Here is an 18674-nt window from a genome sequence, read left to right as displayed (position 1 = left end):
TGAAAATAAATTTAATTTTTTTATATATGTGAATAATTTGTTTTTAAGTTTTTTTTTTCTTTTTTGGAAAATATCACTTATAATATATATAAGGTCATCTACTAGTTATTATACTTTTTTATTTGAGAATCTAGTCATATTGAAATGAAATAATAAATTATTGGTCTCCAAATCTAACATTAAGGGTTTGTTTAGGGTAGCTGCAGTTTATTAAAATGCTTTTGCACAACAGTTATGGCATGAAGTTGTTGTGCAGAAACTACTACAAAGAAGTTGATTGTCTGCTTATTTTTTGTAGCTTTGAAATAGTTGTGCTGCAGTGGCTTGTGAACAAATGACTTTTCTACCCCTGAATTATAGAGATGTTTATAACAAAATTAATCCTGCTAGCACATTTCATTCTTAAAGGCAAATATCCAATTTGAATGTTAAAAAAAAAATATAAACATCAAAAAACAGTAACACAACAATCAAAATTAAAAAAAAAGACTACTAAAATTGAAATTATAAATATGATAATATTATTTTTAAAATGCAGTTGGTTCATGTCAAGAAATAATCCGTTCTTCTATGAAACTCAACACGCCTAATCATTGCTGGCGATGGAATCCTCAAACTGATTGGCCCACCTAATGAAGTCAGAACTCTTTATTTTTTTCCTTGCACATCTATAAAATCTTCTATTATAGTTATGTGGTTGTCACAAAGTAAAAAGTGAACATTAAAGTCCACAGTAGCAGTACGATGATCTTGAAGTATTGAAAGTTTTTTAGCTCATTTATTCTGAAGATTTAAAACCACAAAGTACAAACCCTTGAATTAAATATTAGTACTAAATAATTTTTGAAGTACTCAATTTATATTTTATGAAACTATGACGTCTTACAGAGAACAGAGTATAAACCAATGAATCTGTCACTACAAGAAGACAATAGATCTTATCAAAAAAACAGTTCTTGGCTGCCTTTAAACCACGTAATACCCAACTCCCACATTTTTCACACATTCATATCACAAAAAAGCCATCCAAAAGAACCACAAAAGCCATAACACTGAAAAATAAATGGAACTTGGTTGCCTTCATCATGATTTCACACGTGTCAAGAACCAATAACAACATATATCTCATCTAGAAGAACCTTTATGGTTGATATCTTATCATACACCTCCCAAAAAAAATAAAATAAAACCTGCAATAAATTATTACATTACATATTGCAAATAAAGTAACACAAAAAATACAATCACTCCATTCAACTGTCAATGATGACATCTGTAATTCGCTCTCTCAACTCTATCATCTCTCTTGCAACTTACCTGTCTTCAGTGCAAGTCTCATGTAAACCACTTTCAGCCTGTGATAAAGATTGTTCTAGGCAATATTTTTATACTTCAACAGGGACATGTAAATGATCATCATCAGCCTTAATGAATTCAATGTCATTGTGCGAAGGATACCGCCGAATATAATTGTAGAGCCATTTTAGTGATTACAATCTGCACTTGCTTAAGAAATAGATCTGTTGGCATTTTCTGCAGCATTACCTATTTTTTATTCTAAACTCTAAATGTTCTTTCAAAGATATTGCATAAGGATGAGTGTCTCTTGCTAAACATCTCTTTCCTACCCCGAAGGACATTGCTAGCTCTTTTAAAATAAAAAATATGGTATTTTGAATCTAAAAATGGCTTTAGAAACCCTCTATACTAGAGTACTTCATCACCAATGTATGAAGATGTCATTCAAGGAGAGCGAGCAATATATGAGTTGTGGTACTCACACATCAAATACAATGTAGCTGTAATTCTTCTTCTCCGTCTTTCTCTGTCAATGTTATTCATTGTATGTGAAGCTAACATATATAAGAATCAATGAAATAACAAATATTAGAACATGCTTTAAAGAAAAAACAATCATAAAGAAACTTTGAAAAGAGATAATAAAATGTACGATACAAATTTTCTCAAAAGTAAAGAAAATTATATTATCCAGGATATAAATGCAAAGCATATCCAAGGTAGCATAAATATTGTCCCAATTAAAAAGAAATATAAATTTTTTAACTAGAAAAATTAGAATTCAAGGGTCCTTGAAGTCATGAAAATAATGCAAATAATTGACCATACGATCATGGGTTATAGTCATAATGAACTCTCTTCGGATCAAGTCTTCAAGAAACTATATAGACAACAAGCATAACTAAATGTTCTTGTAAACTTTGGAGTTGCTTCCAGAATTCACATTACTTGTTGAATAGAAGTTACTTGTGGTTTGTCAGGACATTGGTGTATGAAACAACTAACTGTAAAATTTGGCTTCTAATGAAAACAAGACCTTCATTTTTTCTTTTTTCTCAATTCTAGGACACTTAGATCGTCTAGTAGATTCAACTTCATTGAGGTTAGGGCTGGAGGCTTCATAGGAACCAGAAGTTAGCTCGATATCTATATGCTCAGCTATCTAGGAAACCCTCTCTCGTTGCATGATCACGCGTGATAACGACTCCATCAAACATATGATCTAGCTTTTCTTCAAGATCAAGGTCAATACCACTGATCTTTAACTTTTACCATTTGGAATGACCAACAAATTAATGGATTATTTCTTTTTTTAATGTAACTGAAGAAATAAATAATTCGTAAGGGAATTCATGTTTCACAAATTTTCACCTCCATTCTCTCGGTCTGCCATTCTTCTGAAGCATCGCTAGTTTTGCTTTATAGGGTCTCAATCCAAGCCTGCGGATCCATGCTTCAACTCTTTTAAAATTTTTCAGTCATTCTTTAACTAATCCTACTTATTTTTCAATTGCATGCAATCATATTCCCTTTTTGTGCCCTTAAATTTTTTTATTAAATTTTGCAGCCTTCCTTGCTCAAATCGGGTGTTGACCTATTTCCTAACTCAAACTTATTAAGATAAAGATCATAAAACCCTTTTTTGACATCTTTATCTCACATGGAAGAAGAATCAGTTTCTTTAGTCTTTACCATGACGATATTAGCATGAAAAACAACCAAACAACATAAATGTATAGCAGAGGAAAAATAAAGTGTTCCTTAAAATACCATAACTCGAAAAAACCAACTGAAAGGAAATATAATAACAAACCTTGAAAATCAAGATCACCCCTAACAGCACCACCCCAGCATTAACGCACACCACCAACAACACCATTATCATGACTAAAGAACCACTCCCAACATCTTGACACACCACCAAGAGCACCACCACCATGACACTGAGGAACCAACGCCGACATCTACACACACCACCAAGAGCACCATCACCATGGCACTAAAGAAACACCGTCAACATCGACACACACCACCAAAAACACCACCACTACGACACTGAAGAACAACCACTAACATCTACACACATCACCAAGAGCACCACCAGCAGTGTTGCGAACACCAACTTAACAACTAACAACACCATCCTCAACATTAACGCACACCACTAACAACACCACCCCCAACATCAACACACATCATCATGATGTAACATCACCACTAACAACACACAACACTGTGGTACAAAAAAAGTATCACCCACACGACCACCACAAATATCACCACCAACAAAACATATCCTTCCTCCAATAAAGAGGGCAAACCACGAACAAGACCAACCAATAAGTAGAGCAGCATGGCTCCGATTAAACAAACAAAATGAAGGGATGATTACATAGTGAACAACTAAAACATTGTTATTACAAATCAAACACTCTTTTTCATCCATCATTCAAATTTCACTCAAGAATCAAAGGTCAAGATAAAACCCCAACCCACATTTTTCATTTTTTTTCAAATTCACGACTGATGATCGTGACATGGGTAAATGCATCGAATTCATAGTTCAAAAACTCACCTATTGGAATTGATTTATAAATAATAATGTTTCTTATGATCTGTATGTAATTATCCTAAAAATAAAAAAGAGGGGAGAGCCAACTGAGTAAGATACCCTAATTATCCAAAAAGAAAAAAAAATGAAATAAATGTATGGAATCGATCTGTAAATAACACACAACTATACGTATTTATCCCAAAAAGAAATTCTTTCGAGTGAAGCCGAGAAATCTCAAGAAGGCCTCATAGGCCACAACATAGATACTAGAAACTGCGAAAAACTAAACCATGAATCGTAAGGAGCAAGGAATAAACAACAAATCTTCAAAATATAAGCTAATTTCAACACCAAAAGTGTAGAGTAGGAAGAATGCCACCAGAACCGAGTATACAGAGAGAAGGTAGGAAGGTAGGAGAAGAGAAATGCCAACAAAGTCTATCAAACACAGTTGGGGGAGAGGAGGAGCTAGGGAGAAACCAAGCACGGGGTTGAAGTGCGATGAGGAGAGGAGGAGAAGCTCGGGTAGAGGATCAAACAAAGAAGATATCATGTGAACAAAATGCAATGCAGGGTCGAGGGCAATTGAGATATTATCGCAAGAACGAAAAGCAGGATATCTTTACTAGCTCCTGGGAAAGTCATCGCAAGGAACTTTTTCTTTCATGATTTTGTCTACATTCAAGAAATTTTCTTAATATCCATTTTTTCTTAAAAAAGATAATAATTTACCGCCCTTATTTACCAACATTCTATTAGATATTACTAAATTCAGAGTAGTTTTTCCCACTTAGCATAACAAGAATAGAACCAAAGAATATACTACTAAGGCCAAAGACTTTTGTATTATAGCTACAGTTTTTTTAATATTGTAAGGAAAAAAAAGCTGTTATTCTTTGAAATAAAAACAACAAATGGGATTTTAGGGATTTTCCTAATCTTTCATAGAAATCGTCATTTAAAAGACATTCTCCAAAGGCTCTTTCATCATTAATCTTTTCTTATAGGGTGGTAACGAACCCATAATCATGGACCTCAATTTTTTTTTTTTACTTTTTATCCGATATAATAATATAATCTGATTTTGCAGAAAGAAAAAAAATATTTATGATAATGATTGCTTAGAATGAACACGCACATTAACATACTTTTACAGTGCATGTAATCTCTCGTGCGTCAACAGAATTGATAGTAAAAATAGAAAGTACGAAGTAGAATATCAAAAATTAAAATTAATTCTCTAACACTATAAATATTTTATGAAGTCAGTTGGTTTCTTTTTCATAAATAAATTTAACGTGAATTTGAAAATCTATGCAGCCCATTGAAGACCTAGTTTACTTTGTTTCAATGCATAATAATTAGACTTTAAAATGTTAAAAAGTTTTGTTTCGAGCCATTTGGCAATTTTATTTGTAAAATCCAAGCATGAAAATCCGATTAGGAAGAGATCATCATACATACTTAAGAAACATCTTCTAATTTCTGTCAAATTCAAAAAATCTCTTGTTTTGCGTCATTATAGTTATGTTATGACTACTATTGATACTCCATTGTTTTCCTGCCGAACTGCTTAAGCAGTTATGTTGTTTCTGTTTAGTGATTAAGAGCCAGTTTGAAGCAGCTTATGTGGTGCGGTTTATTTTGAAAACACCTTCAGCGGCATTTGATTACTGCGGCGCTGCAGCTTATCCAAATAATTGTTAATAATTCCTGTTAAACGCGGCCGCGGGTTTGGCCTTGCCACCCGCATTTCCTCATGTATGTATTACCCCGCAGCCTCTCTTGACCCTGTGGCTCCTTCTCTCGTGTCTCATCTGCCTAGGTGCCTCTCTATCTATCTTGATTGCTCTTGCAAACCCTGGGTACCTTTCTCTCTCGCGCTTCTCTCAAGCCAGACACGTGTCTCACTTGCACTTCGCTTGAGCCTCTCACGCACCTCTCTATGGCGTTTGCCTGTCTCCTCTTCCTCTTCTCTCCGATTTCTGGTTGTTGTGCTGTGTACGTAGATCCTATGCTCATTTTCGATGGAATGACTTTCTTTTTGGGATTTTTGGCCTTTTCATTTGGAGTTTGTTGTGAGACGATTGTGATATTTACGATTTTTTACTTTCTAATTTCTTATTTGTGATTTGCGATTTGTGATTTGGGATTTACGATTTGCGATTTGTGATTTGCGATTTGCGATTTGAATCTTGCAAAAAAATAAAAAAATATAGAATAGTGCTTTTATCTCTACTGATTTTTAGAGAATTTAGAGAATAGATGAAAAAATATTCTTGATTTATAGATAGAAATGTTTCAGGTGCCCTATATGTAATCGGATAAAATGTTGAATATGGGATGATATTGTATCATTGCCTCCACTGATTTTTGAGTGGGAATTTGATGAATAGATGAAATAGGATGCTTGATTTATACATAAAATTGCTTCGGGCACCTTGTATGTAACTGTTTCAATTTAAAACAAAACATACTATTTTTATTTTATTTTTTTTGAGCGAGAATCTGAAAAATGGATAAAAATGGGTGCTTAATTTGTAGATAGCAATGTTTCGGGTGCCGTGTATGTAATTGCCTCACATAAAAAAAGTGGGATGGGGTTTTATCCCTACCTTTGATGTTTGGGTGAGAAATTGAAAAATGGATGAAATTGGGTGTTTGATTTGTACATAGCATTTTTTCGGGTGCCCTTTATGTAATTTCTTCAATTCAAAAGTATGGATTTGATGTTTGAGAGAGAACTTGAAAAATGGATGAAAGAGAATGCTTAATTTGTAGATAACAACATTTTTGGTGCCCTATATGTAATTGCCTAAAATTATAAATATTGGATAGAGTTTTATCACTACCTTAGTCGTTTGAGTGAAAATTTGAAAAATGGATGAAATAGGGTGCTTGATTTAAAGATGACATTATTTTCTGTGAATTACATATAGGACATTCAAAACCAATGACTGTGTTGTAGGCTATAGTGACAGTGTTGTAGGTTGAGTGGTTGTGGTGTTGTATCTTGCGGTGTAGTGGATGTGGGAGGTGCAAGGAGGTATAGTTGGATGGTTGTGGTTTGATGGCTGTGGGTTGGGTGTTTGTGGTCCTGTGTCTTGTGGTTGTGGTAAATTTGAAATGTGTGGAGGTGTGGTTGGATGGTTGTGGTGTGATGGTTGTGGGTTGGGTTGTTGTGTTGCTGTCTTGTGGTGTGTTGGTTGTGGGTTGTGTGTGAATGTGTGGTTTGGTGGTTGTAATGCGGTATCTGTGGGTTGGGTTGTTGTTTTGTGGGTTGTGGTGGATGTGCTTTTGGTTGTAGTGACTGTTCTGCGTGTTGTTTTAGCTGTGTTGTGAGTTGTGGTGTTGTGTCTTGTGGTGTGGTGGTTGTGGGATGTGTGTGGTTGTGTGGTTGAATGATTATTATATGGTGGTTGTGCTGTGAATTGTGGTGGCAGTGTTGTGGGTTGGCTGATTGAGGTTATTAAAGATATGTGGTGGTTGAAGTAATGGTTGATTTGTTTCCTTATAAACAACTTATATTTGAGAAGGGGTAGACAGTGTGATATGTTTGTAAATGAGGCAAAGTTTTAATGTGATAGGCTCCAAGAAATGAGAAAAAAGGTATTTATAAAATAGTTATGATAATTGATTGTGGTTGGAGGTGCTTGTGGTGCTTTTGGTTGTGTGTGAAAGATGTGGTTGTGTTTTTGAGGTGAGAGTTGTGTCAAATATTAATGTTTTGGTTTAATTTTGTGTTGTGAAGGTTGTCTCATGTGTGGGCTCTGGTTGCTGTCAAATATTAATATTTTGTTTTATCTATACTAGTAACGCAATGGTTAAGGCTAAAGAAGTCAGTTCATATTCTATGTGAGATAAGGAAGTAAAGCTCATATTTTGCGACCTTTGTCTTAAAGAGGTTAAATTGGAAAATAGGCCCACCATCTATTTTAATAAGAAAGGGTGACAAAAAACTATGAAAAAATTTAAGAAAATGATGAGAAGGGTGTATGATAGGTTGCAACTTAAGAACAAGTGAGATAAGTTGAAAGAGGACTGAAAATTATGGATGGAATCAAAACAGGGATTCATAGGCTTGGGTTAGGATCCAATCAAATGGAATTTTGATGCTTCAGAGAAATGGTGGGTTGAGAAATTGAAGGTAACAACTTATCAATGAAAGACTTTATTTTCATTACTTTCTTTTCATGAACCATATGAAGTAATCAAATTGCCCGCATATTACAGGCAGTGCCAGTCGACAAAAAATTCAAACATAGTGGTGTTGACCCTGATTTGGAAGAAAAATTAGACTGTATGGTTGGTGGGGTTGTAGCAACAGGGACTAATGCCTGGAGTTCTAGCGAGCACGGGTGCAGGCATACCAGAGGACTTGGATGGCGAGCATGTAACTAGCTCCGATGATGGCCCAAGCGCAAACTAAAAAAGAACTAATGTCCACATGCAAGTCAAAGCTTTCTAGGGTGGAGAAAAAGAAAAAAAGGAGCTACTTTCATCATATGCTAAATATCAAAACTAGTGGCTTCAAGCATGAGTGGCCCGTGACTTCACTTGCGACCTCCACAGACGAGGTTATCCAACTTCGGAGGCAACACCCAAAGTTTATGAGGAAATGCCATTTTATTTGAACTCTTTGAAATTGCTGGAGGACCCGACCTGTAGACAGATCTTTATGAAGATGGCTCATGACCATTAGATCAATAATTTTTTTTGGCAGGAAGGACGATTGATTTTATGTTGTTATCATTGACCTATTTGTATTTCTTTTCTTGTACTATTTTTTTTTTATTTTTTCATTTGAATGTTTTTTTCTTTGTCGTAGGAACAATCTATATGTTATTCTGCATTTTTTTCTTCTTATTGTATGCCGAATGATTTGATTTTGGATGCTTAGTAAAGTTGTTTGATTCACATGTATTGCTTGAACATACCACTTGTTTAGCATGGGTTCACAAAGAGAGAGGCGCATAATGAAATTTGTGACAACATTTTTTCTGTTGTACGAACATTATAACTCTTACATTAACCAAGCTCTCTGCATGACATCATCTTACATTGATGATGAATGTGTTGTAAGACACATGACAAAATTCAACATATTTTGTATGACAACCTATATTTATGAATCTGCTTAATGAACTACATAAAAATCATCGACTTCATGGCTCCTCTAAGATGACAACCAGAGAAGTGTTAGCAATAACCTTCTACATTTTATCATAGAATGAATCAATGAGAAAATGGTGGGTTAAAGACAACCAAAAATCATTTTTTGACAAGATCTCTTGTCTTATTATAGTGACGGATTCATTGATTGATATACTGAGCTTTTTGAGACCTCATGCCTAATGGATTATCTTTTAAAGCATTTAGCTCAAGGATTTTTGCTACCTCTCGAGGATTGTTGTGCCACTATGGACATCAGAGTTTTTTGTTGACGTGATGTCAGCTACATAGCTACGAAAGACAGTTCTACAGGTGCACACGGAGATTCATGATAAGTGTGACTTCTTTCGGTGGGCAGACAAGCTGGTGGGTTCCGCCGTCGAGATTGATAAAAAATGGATAGTATCCCTGGAGAACGACTTCACTCGCGATATACGCTGTCTCCATTTTAAAAATAATATTATCATATTTTTTAATGTTATTTTAATAGTCTTTTTTTTTATTTTAGTAATGATGATACTCACTATTAGGTGAAGTGTATATCTTATTTTTTTCTCTGTTTTGAAGTGGTTTTTTCTTCTAAAGTATTCAATGTATTGCTATGACAGTTCTGTTGTAAACAACATTACTACACAGTGGCAGAATTGTCATTTGTCCATAAACAGTCGTGTCGTAGCTTTTTCTAACAACAATAAATAGACAACCAGCCAGTTTATTCGCAACATCTTTCTAGGAAGCTGTTGTGCAAAAATTTATTAATAAGCTGCAGCTGCCCCAAACATACCCTAAGTAAAAGCTATATAGGCTTCCTTCTTAATTATGAATTCTGAATGTAAGAGATCTTTTCTTTCAGCTATACCGATCAACATATTTTCATAAATATATATGTTTAGAAGCTATATAACTTGAAATGACGTGTTGTTGACTCATCGCCTTCTCATATAACAAATTTCTTTTATATCGCATGTTATCAAAACACATCTGTTGAACATGAGTCATCTCAATAGTGGAAAATTTTTTTCCTTTGAAATTAACTCTGAAAGTCTAAGTGCAAATATGTGCACATTAGAACTCATTCACCTAATTGATTAATTTACTAATAAAAGTCTACTAGGAACAACTAGAATAAAAGAATTTACACTAAAACATTTAATTTTTTTAACGTTCATTTGTTAAGGCATCGACACTATAGAAATCAGCCTATTTATGATGGTCAAAAGGCGTTAAATGTTAAAACGCAATCAATTAATAAAAACTCGATGGTTTCCCAACGGCCTAGAGGGTGTCTATTTCGCTTGTCGGTAATCCTGGAAGTGATGATATATCTGACAGCTTGGAACATCTGATGGTTTAATATTGGGTAGTACATGTAAGTTTATGTTAACAACATAATCGTTGATGGGTCATCTGTTACTTAATGAGGGATTACAATTTTTAAAACAAAAAAAAAAAAAAAAAAAAATTGAGTTGGCTAGCTATTGATTAATCTTCAGATAACGAATCTGTAGTCAAAAACCATTGGTTAATGCCAAAAGAAAAAATCTGTCGGATGCTAGTAGATAAGTTCATAGGTTTAGTAGCCTAATGTCACCTCCCAAAAGAGCCCTTAAGGGTGGTGGGCAGCCCAGGACTTAAATACTGCTTTTCGGCCCTACACCTAGCCAATGTGGGACTATTTGTCCGTGACATTATGCTTCACCCTCGTCACGGATCGGCTCCACCGAGGGTCCCACTGGACCATGGAGAGTCCACACACCTGGCAGGCAGTAATCTGCTTTGATACCACTTGGCATCTCCCAAAAGAGCCCTTAAGGGTGGTGGGCAGCCCAGGACTTAAATACTGCTTTTCGGCCCTACACCTAGCCAATGTGGGACTATTTGTCCGTGACACTAAGGTGTCTCCCATCGGTTATTCGATAACCAGTTGTGTGACAGTCGTTATCTGTCAGTTCATACAAAAAAGACTATATATTGTTGGATGTCGGTTGGAAAGCAGTCGGAAAACTGTAGCTTGTAAAAAAGTGTTCATATCATATAATTTTCACACCTTCAATCTTAACACCGACACAAATCTAATCTAAGTTACCAATCGAAGATATTCTTAAACTAAAATCCCTTGAATATTGAATTTAACACTCCAATTAAACACAGAAATAAATGTAATGTATTGAACAAAAAATTAAACTATTTGTACTTAAAAGTAGCAAAATTATTTATTTTAATGCAAGTACTTTTCGATAAGAAAATACACTAATACCGGAGTTGCAGCTGCTCATATGCAGCTTTTATTTTGTGCATGCTTAAAATAAAAATATTTACTCATATATAAGTTCAACTTCAATAAATATTGTTCTTCACAAAAGAGAAGGGTATTTTCTCATAAACAAGTTATTTCTTGGTGGAAAAACATTTTTTGCTATATAATGTTCATTTGGGTGAAATTCTAATATTCCATATCCGCAAGAAAATGAGTTGGATGAACAATATGAAAATCTGGTATTAATTTATTAGTTAGAAAAAGTGCTTATCTACTTTCACATACTTTGCCGAGTCGGCATCACTGTAAATACGATGTTATAAGGAAATAACACATTTCTTCTGTTTATATTGTGATTCCTCTAGCTTTCTTTGCTTTTAATCAGCTCGTTACCTTTTTATTTCTTTTTGTTTTCTTAATTCCACCAGTATGTTGAAGACCCTAGAGAGATACCAAAAGAACAATTATGGTGCACCAGAAACAAATATTATATCAAGAGAAACCCAGGTAAAAATGTTTAATTATTTTCTTTTGCAGCTCAATTACATATCCCTTGACAGTCCAATATATTTAATCAGTCTTTAAAATCACTTCAAACTTATATTCGTTAAATTTTCGACCCCATATGAATAATATTATTGCTTCTCTGTTATAAATGTCTTAAACGAATTGGAAGGACGCGAAATGAAATTTACGATGCCTTCAGCTCTTAGTTATGAAGCTGTAGCAATTTACTATGACTTTCAAGCCCTTACCCATTTTGTTTCTGTAGGCCTGAACATATGCATTCGAAATGAGAAAATTATTAATCTCGTTTTCACCCGTCCATTCCTAATATTACGCTCTTTTCGTCTAACTTGACAAAAAGTATAACTTCTCGCCTAATGCTTAGCAATAAATATAAAAAGTTTTTCATTCAATGTATATTCGACAAATTTCTATTCTATAAAACCTACTCTGTCAGGAAATAACACGAAAACGGTATACTTTAATAAATATAAAATTCTTCTTTAAATGCATTAGGAAATGTAAGAAATGATATAAAACTTTAAGCCTCAAATGAAACTCTAATTGTAAATCTTTATATTAATTACAAAACATCTGTCTCAAACTCTAATACGAAAAAAAATCTGGTTTTGCTTGAATTTATTCATGCTAGAATTGGTTGGTAAGAGTAATTATTCTGGCATAGAAAATTCTTTCATGCGGACATATATTATCTCTGATTTCCTGGCTAAGAAGAAGTCTTTTTAGTTGTTTTTTTGAGTCTTGTTGAATATATAACATTGTAGATGCAAATAACTTTGGAGCCATTGATGAAAGTTTCATTGCACATAACTTGAATATGGCCTCAAGAGCTCTGAAATGACAGAAAATTAATTATGTTCCGAAGTTAGATTGATGATTGTTATATATTTTTTTTATGACTCACATTTATTTTAATAACTTAAACATTTATTTTAATAACTTATGAGATTTATTTTTGATAACTTAAATCATTAATTTTCTTAACTCATAACTTATGTCATAAATTATGACAACTTATGATATTAATTTTTGATAACTTAAGTTATTAATTTTCTTTAACTCATAACTTATGTCATAAATTATGACAACTTATGATATTTATTTTGATAACTTAAGTTATTTATTTTCTTAAATCATAACTTGTGACAATTTATGATATTTATTTTTGTAACGCATATAACCCCTAAAATAAATAAATGTTACTAACTTATGTCATTAATTTTATTAATAAAAAATAATTAATTTATTAAATTATCATAAATCCTATTGGTTAGTAACCCGCTTGATGGATGGTGGTTAAATAGAACATGAATTTGAGAATGAGTTCTCTCTCTACCTATCATACCCCATATATTTCTCTCCATAAAAAAATATAGAAAGTTTCAAGGGATTACAGAGAGAAACTTCATCTCTTCAAGATCAAATATCTTCAAAATCAAATTTGTTCATCTTGAATACATATATGCGTCACTTTATTTAGATATGTAAAAATCATTAATTTAAAAGATCTTGTTATTATGTATTTTTTTTTTAAATTTTTGTCATAAAGTTGAAACATGAATTTTCTAACATGTGGTATCAGAGACTTGATTACTAAATTTATGATTTTTCATATAATTTTATTTATGTTAATTGTAATAAATTTTCGCTGTGAATTAAATTTTTACTTAGATCAATAAAACTAAAGTAAATTGATGTGATTAAAATTATTATTTATTTTTTGTCTATGTAATGTTTAATTAGTCACCAAAGTGACAAAATTAATAAGTTTAATAGACGTTAAATTAAATAAATTCAATTAATCAAGAGTATGTGATGCTTGTTATGAAATAATTTAATATTTTATTAAAAAAATATTAAAATTCATTAATTATAAAATATTTTTAGATCGCCCAAAGGTTGATCATTTGTTTTATAATCATTGAATATAACTATAGTTTATTTATATACTAAGTTAAGGTATGTTTATACATCCAAAGATAATAGACATGTCTAACTTGAGTACAAGCAACTATCAATTATATTAAATTTAAGTCAAGCATCAATTATGTTTATTATCATGTATTGTTATATCACCCAAAGGAGATTTCAATACGCTATTATTATTATGATCATTATTTTAATATGATTTTATATGAATATCTATGTAAGTTTAATGTTCGAAGCATTGATGTACGAGCATGTTTTATTTATTTGCAGTAACTATTCTTGTTTCTCTTCATTCTCAAGCTACATCTATTCAAACTTTCAATGGGCTTAATTTATCTGAATGGCGTGAGCAAGTCCAGTTTCACCTTAGTGTTCTGGATCTTGATTTAGCACTTACGACTGAGAAACCCCCTGCTTTTTCTGATTCTAACAGTGCTGAGCAAATATCTTTATATAAAGCTTGGGAAAAATTGCACAGATTAAGCTTAATGTTTATGCGAATGACTGTAGCAAACAACATAAAGTGTACATTTTCTAACACTGAAAGTGCTAAGGAATTTATGAAATTTGCTGAGAATTGTTCTCAGTCTGACTCTGCTGATAAGTTTTTTGTTAGGACACTATTGAGTACGTTAACTAATATGAAATTTGATGGTTCTCATACCATGCATGAGCATGTCGTTGAAATGAAGAACATAGCAGCAAGACTTAAGACCCTAGGAATGAAAGTGAATGAAAATTTTCTTGTGAAATTTATCAGTAACTCCTTGCCTCCTGAGTATAGTCCATTTCACATAAACTACAACACTATGAAAGATAAGTGGAATGTGAATGAACTACAATGTATGCTCATTCAAGAGGAAGCAAGGCTTGAGAAATGAACAAATCACTCCATTAATCTAATGGGTCATCAAAGAAGAGCTGTAAAGAAACCTGGAAAGAAGAATGGGAAGGGCAAGCAAGGACCACTAAAGATTAATGTGTCATTTGCAATATTTCACATAAAGAGGAATATAAAGGAATTAAGTGTCACTTTTGCAGAAAGTCTGGACACTATCAAAATGAGTGTCAAAAGCACAAAGATTGGTTCAAAAAGAAAGATAAACCTTGTGTTTCTGTATGTTTTGAATCAAATTTAGCAGAAGTTCCTTATAATACCTGGTGGATTGATTCTGGTTGTACCACTCATGTTTCTAATACAATGCAGAGATTCCTTACAACCCAAATCATAAACTTAAATGAACAATATGTCTTCATGGGAAACCAAGTCAAAGTGCCAGTTGAAGCTATTGGAACCTATCGGTTGATTTTAGATACTGGACATCTTTTAGAACTTTTTTAAACATTTTATGTCCCTTCTATCTCTCGTAATTTGATTTCGTTGTCTAAACTTGATTCTATTGGATACTCATTTAAATTTAGAAATGGTTATTTCAGTTTGTTTAAACACAATCATCTCTTAGGTTTTGGTATTCTTTGTGATGGCCTATCCAAGCTTAAACTTAATAACCTTTTCTCTAAGAATTTGATGACTTGCGTCATAATATTGGTACTAAATGCAGTTTTATGAATGAAACTTTAGCTTATTTGTGGCATAAACGTTTGAGTCTTATATCCAAAGAAAGAATTGAAAGATTAGTAAATAATGAAATCTTTAATGAATTAGATTTTACTGATCTTGGCATCTGTATGAATTGCATTAAATTGAATTGCATTAAAGGAAAACACACAAATCACACACTTAAGAAAGCCGCCACAAGAAGCACACAACTCCTTGAAATTATACACAACTGAAATTATACACAATGATATTTGTGGACCTTTTGATGTTCGATCTTTTGGTGGAGAGAAATACTTTATCACCTTTATCGATGATTTTTCACGTTATGGGCGTGTCTATTTATTGCATCAAAAATCTCAAGCTATACATGCCTTAAAGGTGTAAATAACTGAGGTTGAGAGACAATTAGACAAAAAAGTGAAAATTATTAGGTCTGATAGAGGCGGTGAATATTATGGAACTTACAATGGATATGGACAATGTCCAGGTCCGTTTGCTAAATTCCTTCAAACTAATGACATATGTGCTCAATACACTATGCTAGGAACACCACAACAAAATGGTGTTGCAGAAAGGCGAAATCGTACTCTAATAGAAATGGTTAGGAGTATGATGAGTAATTCTTCTTTACCCTCATCATTGTGGATGCATCCTTTAAAGGCCGCTGCATATTTATTAAACAGGATTCCTAGTAAGGCAGTTCCAAAGACTACTTTTGAACTATGGACAGAAAGGAAACCTAGTTTAAGGCACCTGTGTGTTTGGGGTTGCCAAGCGGAAATAAGGTTATATAATCCACATGAAAAGAAACTGGACTCAAGAACAACCAGTGGTTTCTTCATTGGTTATCTAGAAAAATCTAAAGGGTATAGATTTTATTGTCCTAATCATAGTACGAGAATTATTGAAACCGGAAATGCCAAGTTAATTAAAAATAGTGAAGTTAGTGGGAGTTTGGAACCACATAAAGTGGAGATCCAAGAAATTAGGGTTCAAGTTCTTGTACCCAAAATTTCTTCTCAAGTTGTTATTCCTACAGTTGTTGAATATTTTGACAACTTACAAGAACAACAAATATATTATCAAATACCCCACAGTGAAACTGTCACTAATGAACCTATATTAGATGAATCACATGAAGTAGTACCTAGAAAGTCTCAACAATAAAAACGGTCTATTATTTTCGATGATTATGTGGTTTATCTTCATGAATCCGAATTTGACTTATGAGTCAATGAAGATCCAGTTTCATTTTCATAAGCCATAAAAAGTGTAAATTCTTTTAAATGGTTAGATGCAATGAAAGATGAGTTGAAATCGATGGATCACAACAAAGTCTGGGATATCATTGAATTGCCTGAAGGTTGTAAAAGAGTCGGGTGTAAATGGGTCTTTAAGACTAAGCGCGATTCGAATGGCAATATTGAACGATATAAAGCCAGACTTGTTGCCAAAGGTTTCACTAGCCTTGTTGCCAACGGTTTCACTCAGCAATATGACATTGACTATAAAGCAATATTTTCTCCGGTTTCTAAGAAAGATTCATTTAGAATTATCATGGCACTAGTAGCTCATTATGATTTGGAGTTATACCAAATGGATTTGAAAACTGCCTTTCTGAATGGGAATTTAGATGAAGAGGTCTACATGAGTCAACCTAAAGGATTTTTTGTTGAAGGAAATGAACACATGGTGTGTAAACTTAAGAAATTAATATACGGACTTAAGCAAGCTTCCCGACAATGGTATCTTAAGTTTAATGATACCATCACGTCCTTTGGATTTAAGGAAAACATTATTGATCGGTGTATATATCTAAAGGTTAGTGGGAATAAAATTATGTTTCTTATTCTGTATGTTGCTGACATCTTGCTGGCTACTAATGATCTTGGCTTATTATATGAAACCAAGAATTTTCTCTCTAAGAACTTTGAGATGAAAGATATGAGTGAGACATCCTATGTGATTGAAATTGAAATATTTCATGATAGATCACAAGGATTGTTAGAGATGTCTTAAAAAACATATATCGAAAGAGTTTTTAAGAGATTCAATATGGAAGGTTGCGCAGCAAGTGTTGCTCCAATTCAGAAAGGAGATAAATTCAGCCGTATGCAGTGTCCGAAGAAAGATTTGGAACGTAAACAAATGAAAGAAATTTCTTATGCATCTATTGTTGGAAGCTTACTGTATGCTCAAACTTGTACCAGACCAAACATTAGCTTTGTTGTCGGGATGCTGGGCAGGTATCAAAGTAATCCAGGAATAGATCATTGGAAAGCTGCACAGAAAGTTTTGAGGTATCTACAAGGAACAAAGGACCACATGCTCACTTATAGAAGATCTAAAGATCTTGAAGTGATAGGATATTCAGATTCAAATTTTGTCGGATGTGTTGATACCAAAAAATCAACATTTGGCTATCTGTTCCTTTTGGCTGAAGGAGCAATCTCATGGAAAAGTGCGAAGCAGACTATCACAGTTGCTTCCACTATGGATTCATGAAGCAATTCAGGAACACACAGACACTCGGAAGAAAGCATTCTAAAACAAATAAATAAAGAAGCCAAAATGTCGTTGGGTCGACAACATATCCCAGAAATAATAGTAAAAACTGTTGAACTCCGCATATACAAGCCTGGTCTAGAGTCTATACCAAAAATGTAAAAAAGTTCAGATTAAGGTATGGGGCACGAACTACTGCACCTGTTCCTCATAACATGCTTCGATACGTTATCTGCCTCAAAAGCCATGCCCTTACCGATTATTCAATGCAAACTCATCCTAAGGACTCTATCAAATATATTGAAAAAGAAAACAAAAGACTCAACATGCATATAAATAAGTGTTAGCGAGTAAAATCATGTAACACAAAATAGATCGTGCCTTATAAATGGGGGAGCTAAAGACAATTGCAAGTAAAAAGGTCAGAAATCATTATAGGCTCCTCCGAAGCTGTACCTGTGTGTGTGAAAACAAATAGGCATGACTCTTTGTAGAAGAATGCCCTACCATATTACCATGCATATCAAGCACACTAATAGACTAAAAAACAAAAGGTGACACATGACTAGCACAGGCAACACATCACAAAGCAATAGCCAGAGTTGTGTAAGAATACTACATAGCATTCTAAATCCTAGCCTAGCACACCATCCAATGAAAAGTGTCATAACGAGCATCTAAGTGTACTGTGGGTCTCCGGCTATGTATGAATTTGATAGATCACCACATTGTCCCCATCTTAAAGATCCAAGGGATCTAAAGGGTGTCATCCACGATAGACTTTAGAAATGGTTGGCCTCATATATGACTTTGCTACATGCATAGCTTTAAAATATGGTGGGCGTAGTAAGTATAAATATATATATATA

General features: G+C 33.5%; 1 protein-coding gene across 2 annotated transcripts in view; it reads left to right on the top strand.

The window, feature by feature from the left end:
- Positions 1-18674, top strand: part of LOC110039099 (agamous-like MADS-box protein AGL9 homolog) — a 50899-nt gene that overhangs the window by 11195 nt on the left and 21030 nt on the right. For both annotated transcript variants that reach the window (XM_020744053.1, XM_020744054.1), the window contains exon 2: positions 11711-11789. In XM_020744053.1, the coding sequence (XP_020599712.1) occupies positions 11711-11789 (79 nt within the window). The remainder of the gene's footprint in view (positions 1-11710; positions 11790-18674) is intronic.

This window comes from Phalaenopsis equestris, unplaced genomic scaffold, assembly GCF_001263595.1.
Source record: "Phalaenopsis equestris unplaced genomic scaffold, ASM126359v1 Scaffold235245, whole genome shotgun sequence".
Classification (NCBI taxonomy): domain Eukaryota; kingdom Viridiplantae; phylum Streptophyta; class Magnoliopsida; order Asparagales; family Orchidaceae; genus Phalaenopsis; species Phalaenopsis equestris.
Note: the sequence above shows the minus strand (reverse complement) of the source record. Positions and strands in the feature narration are given on the sequence as shown.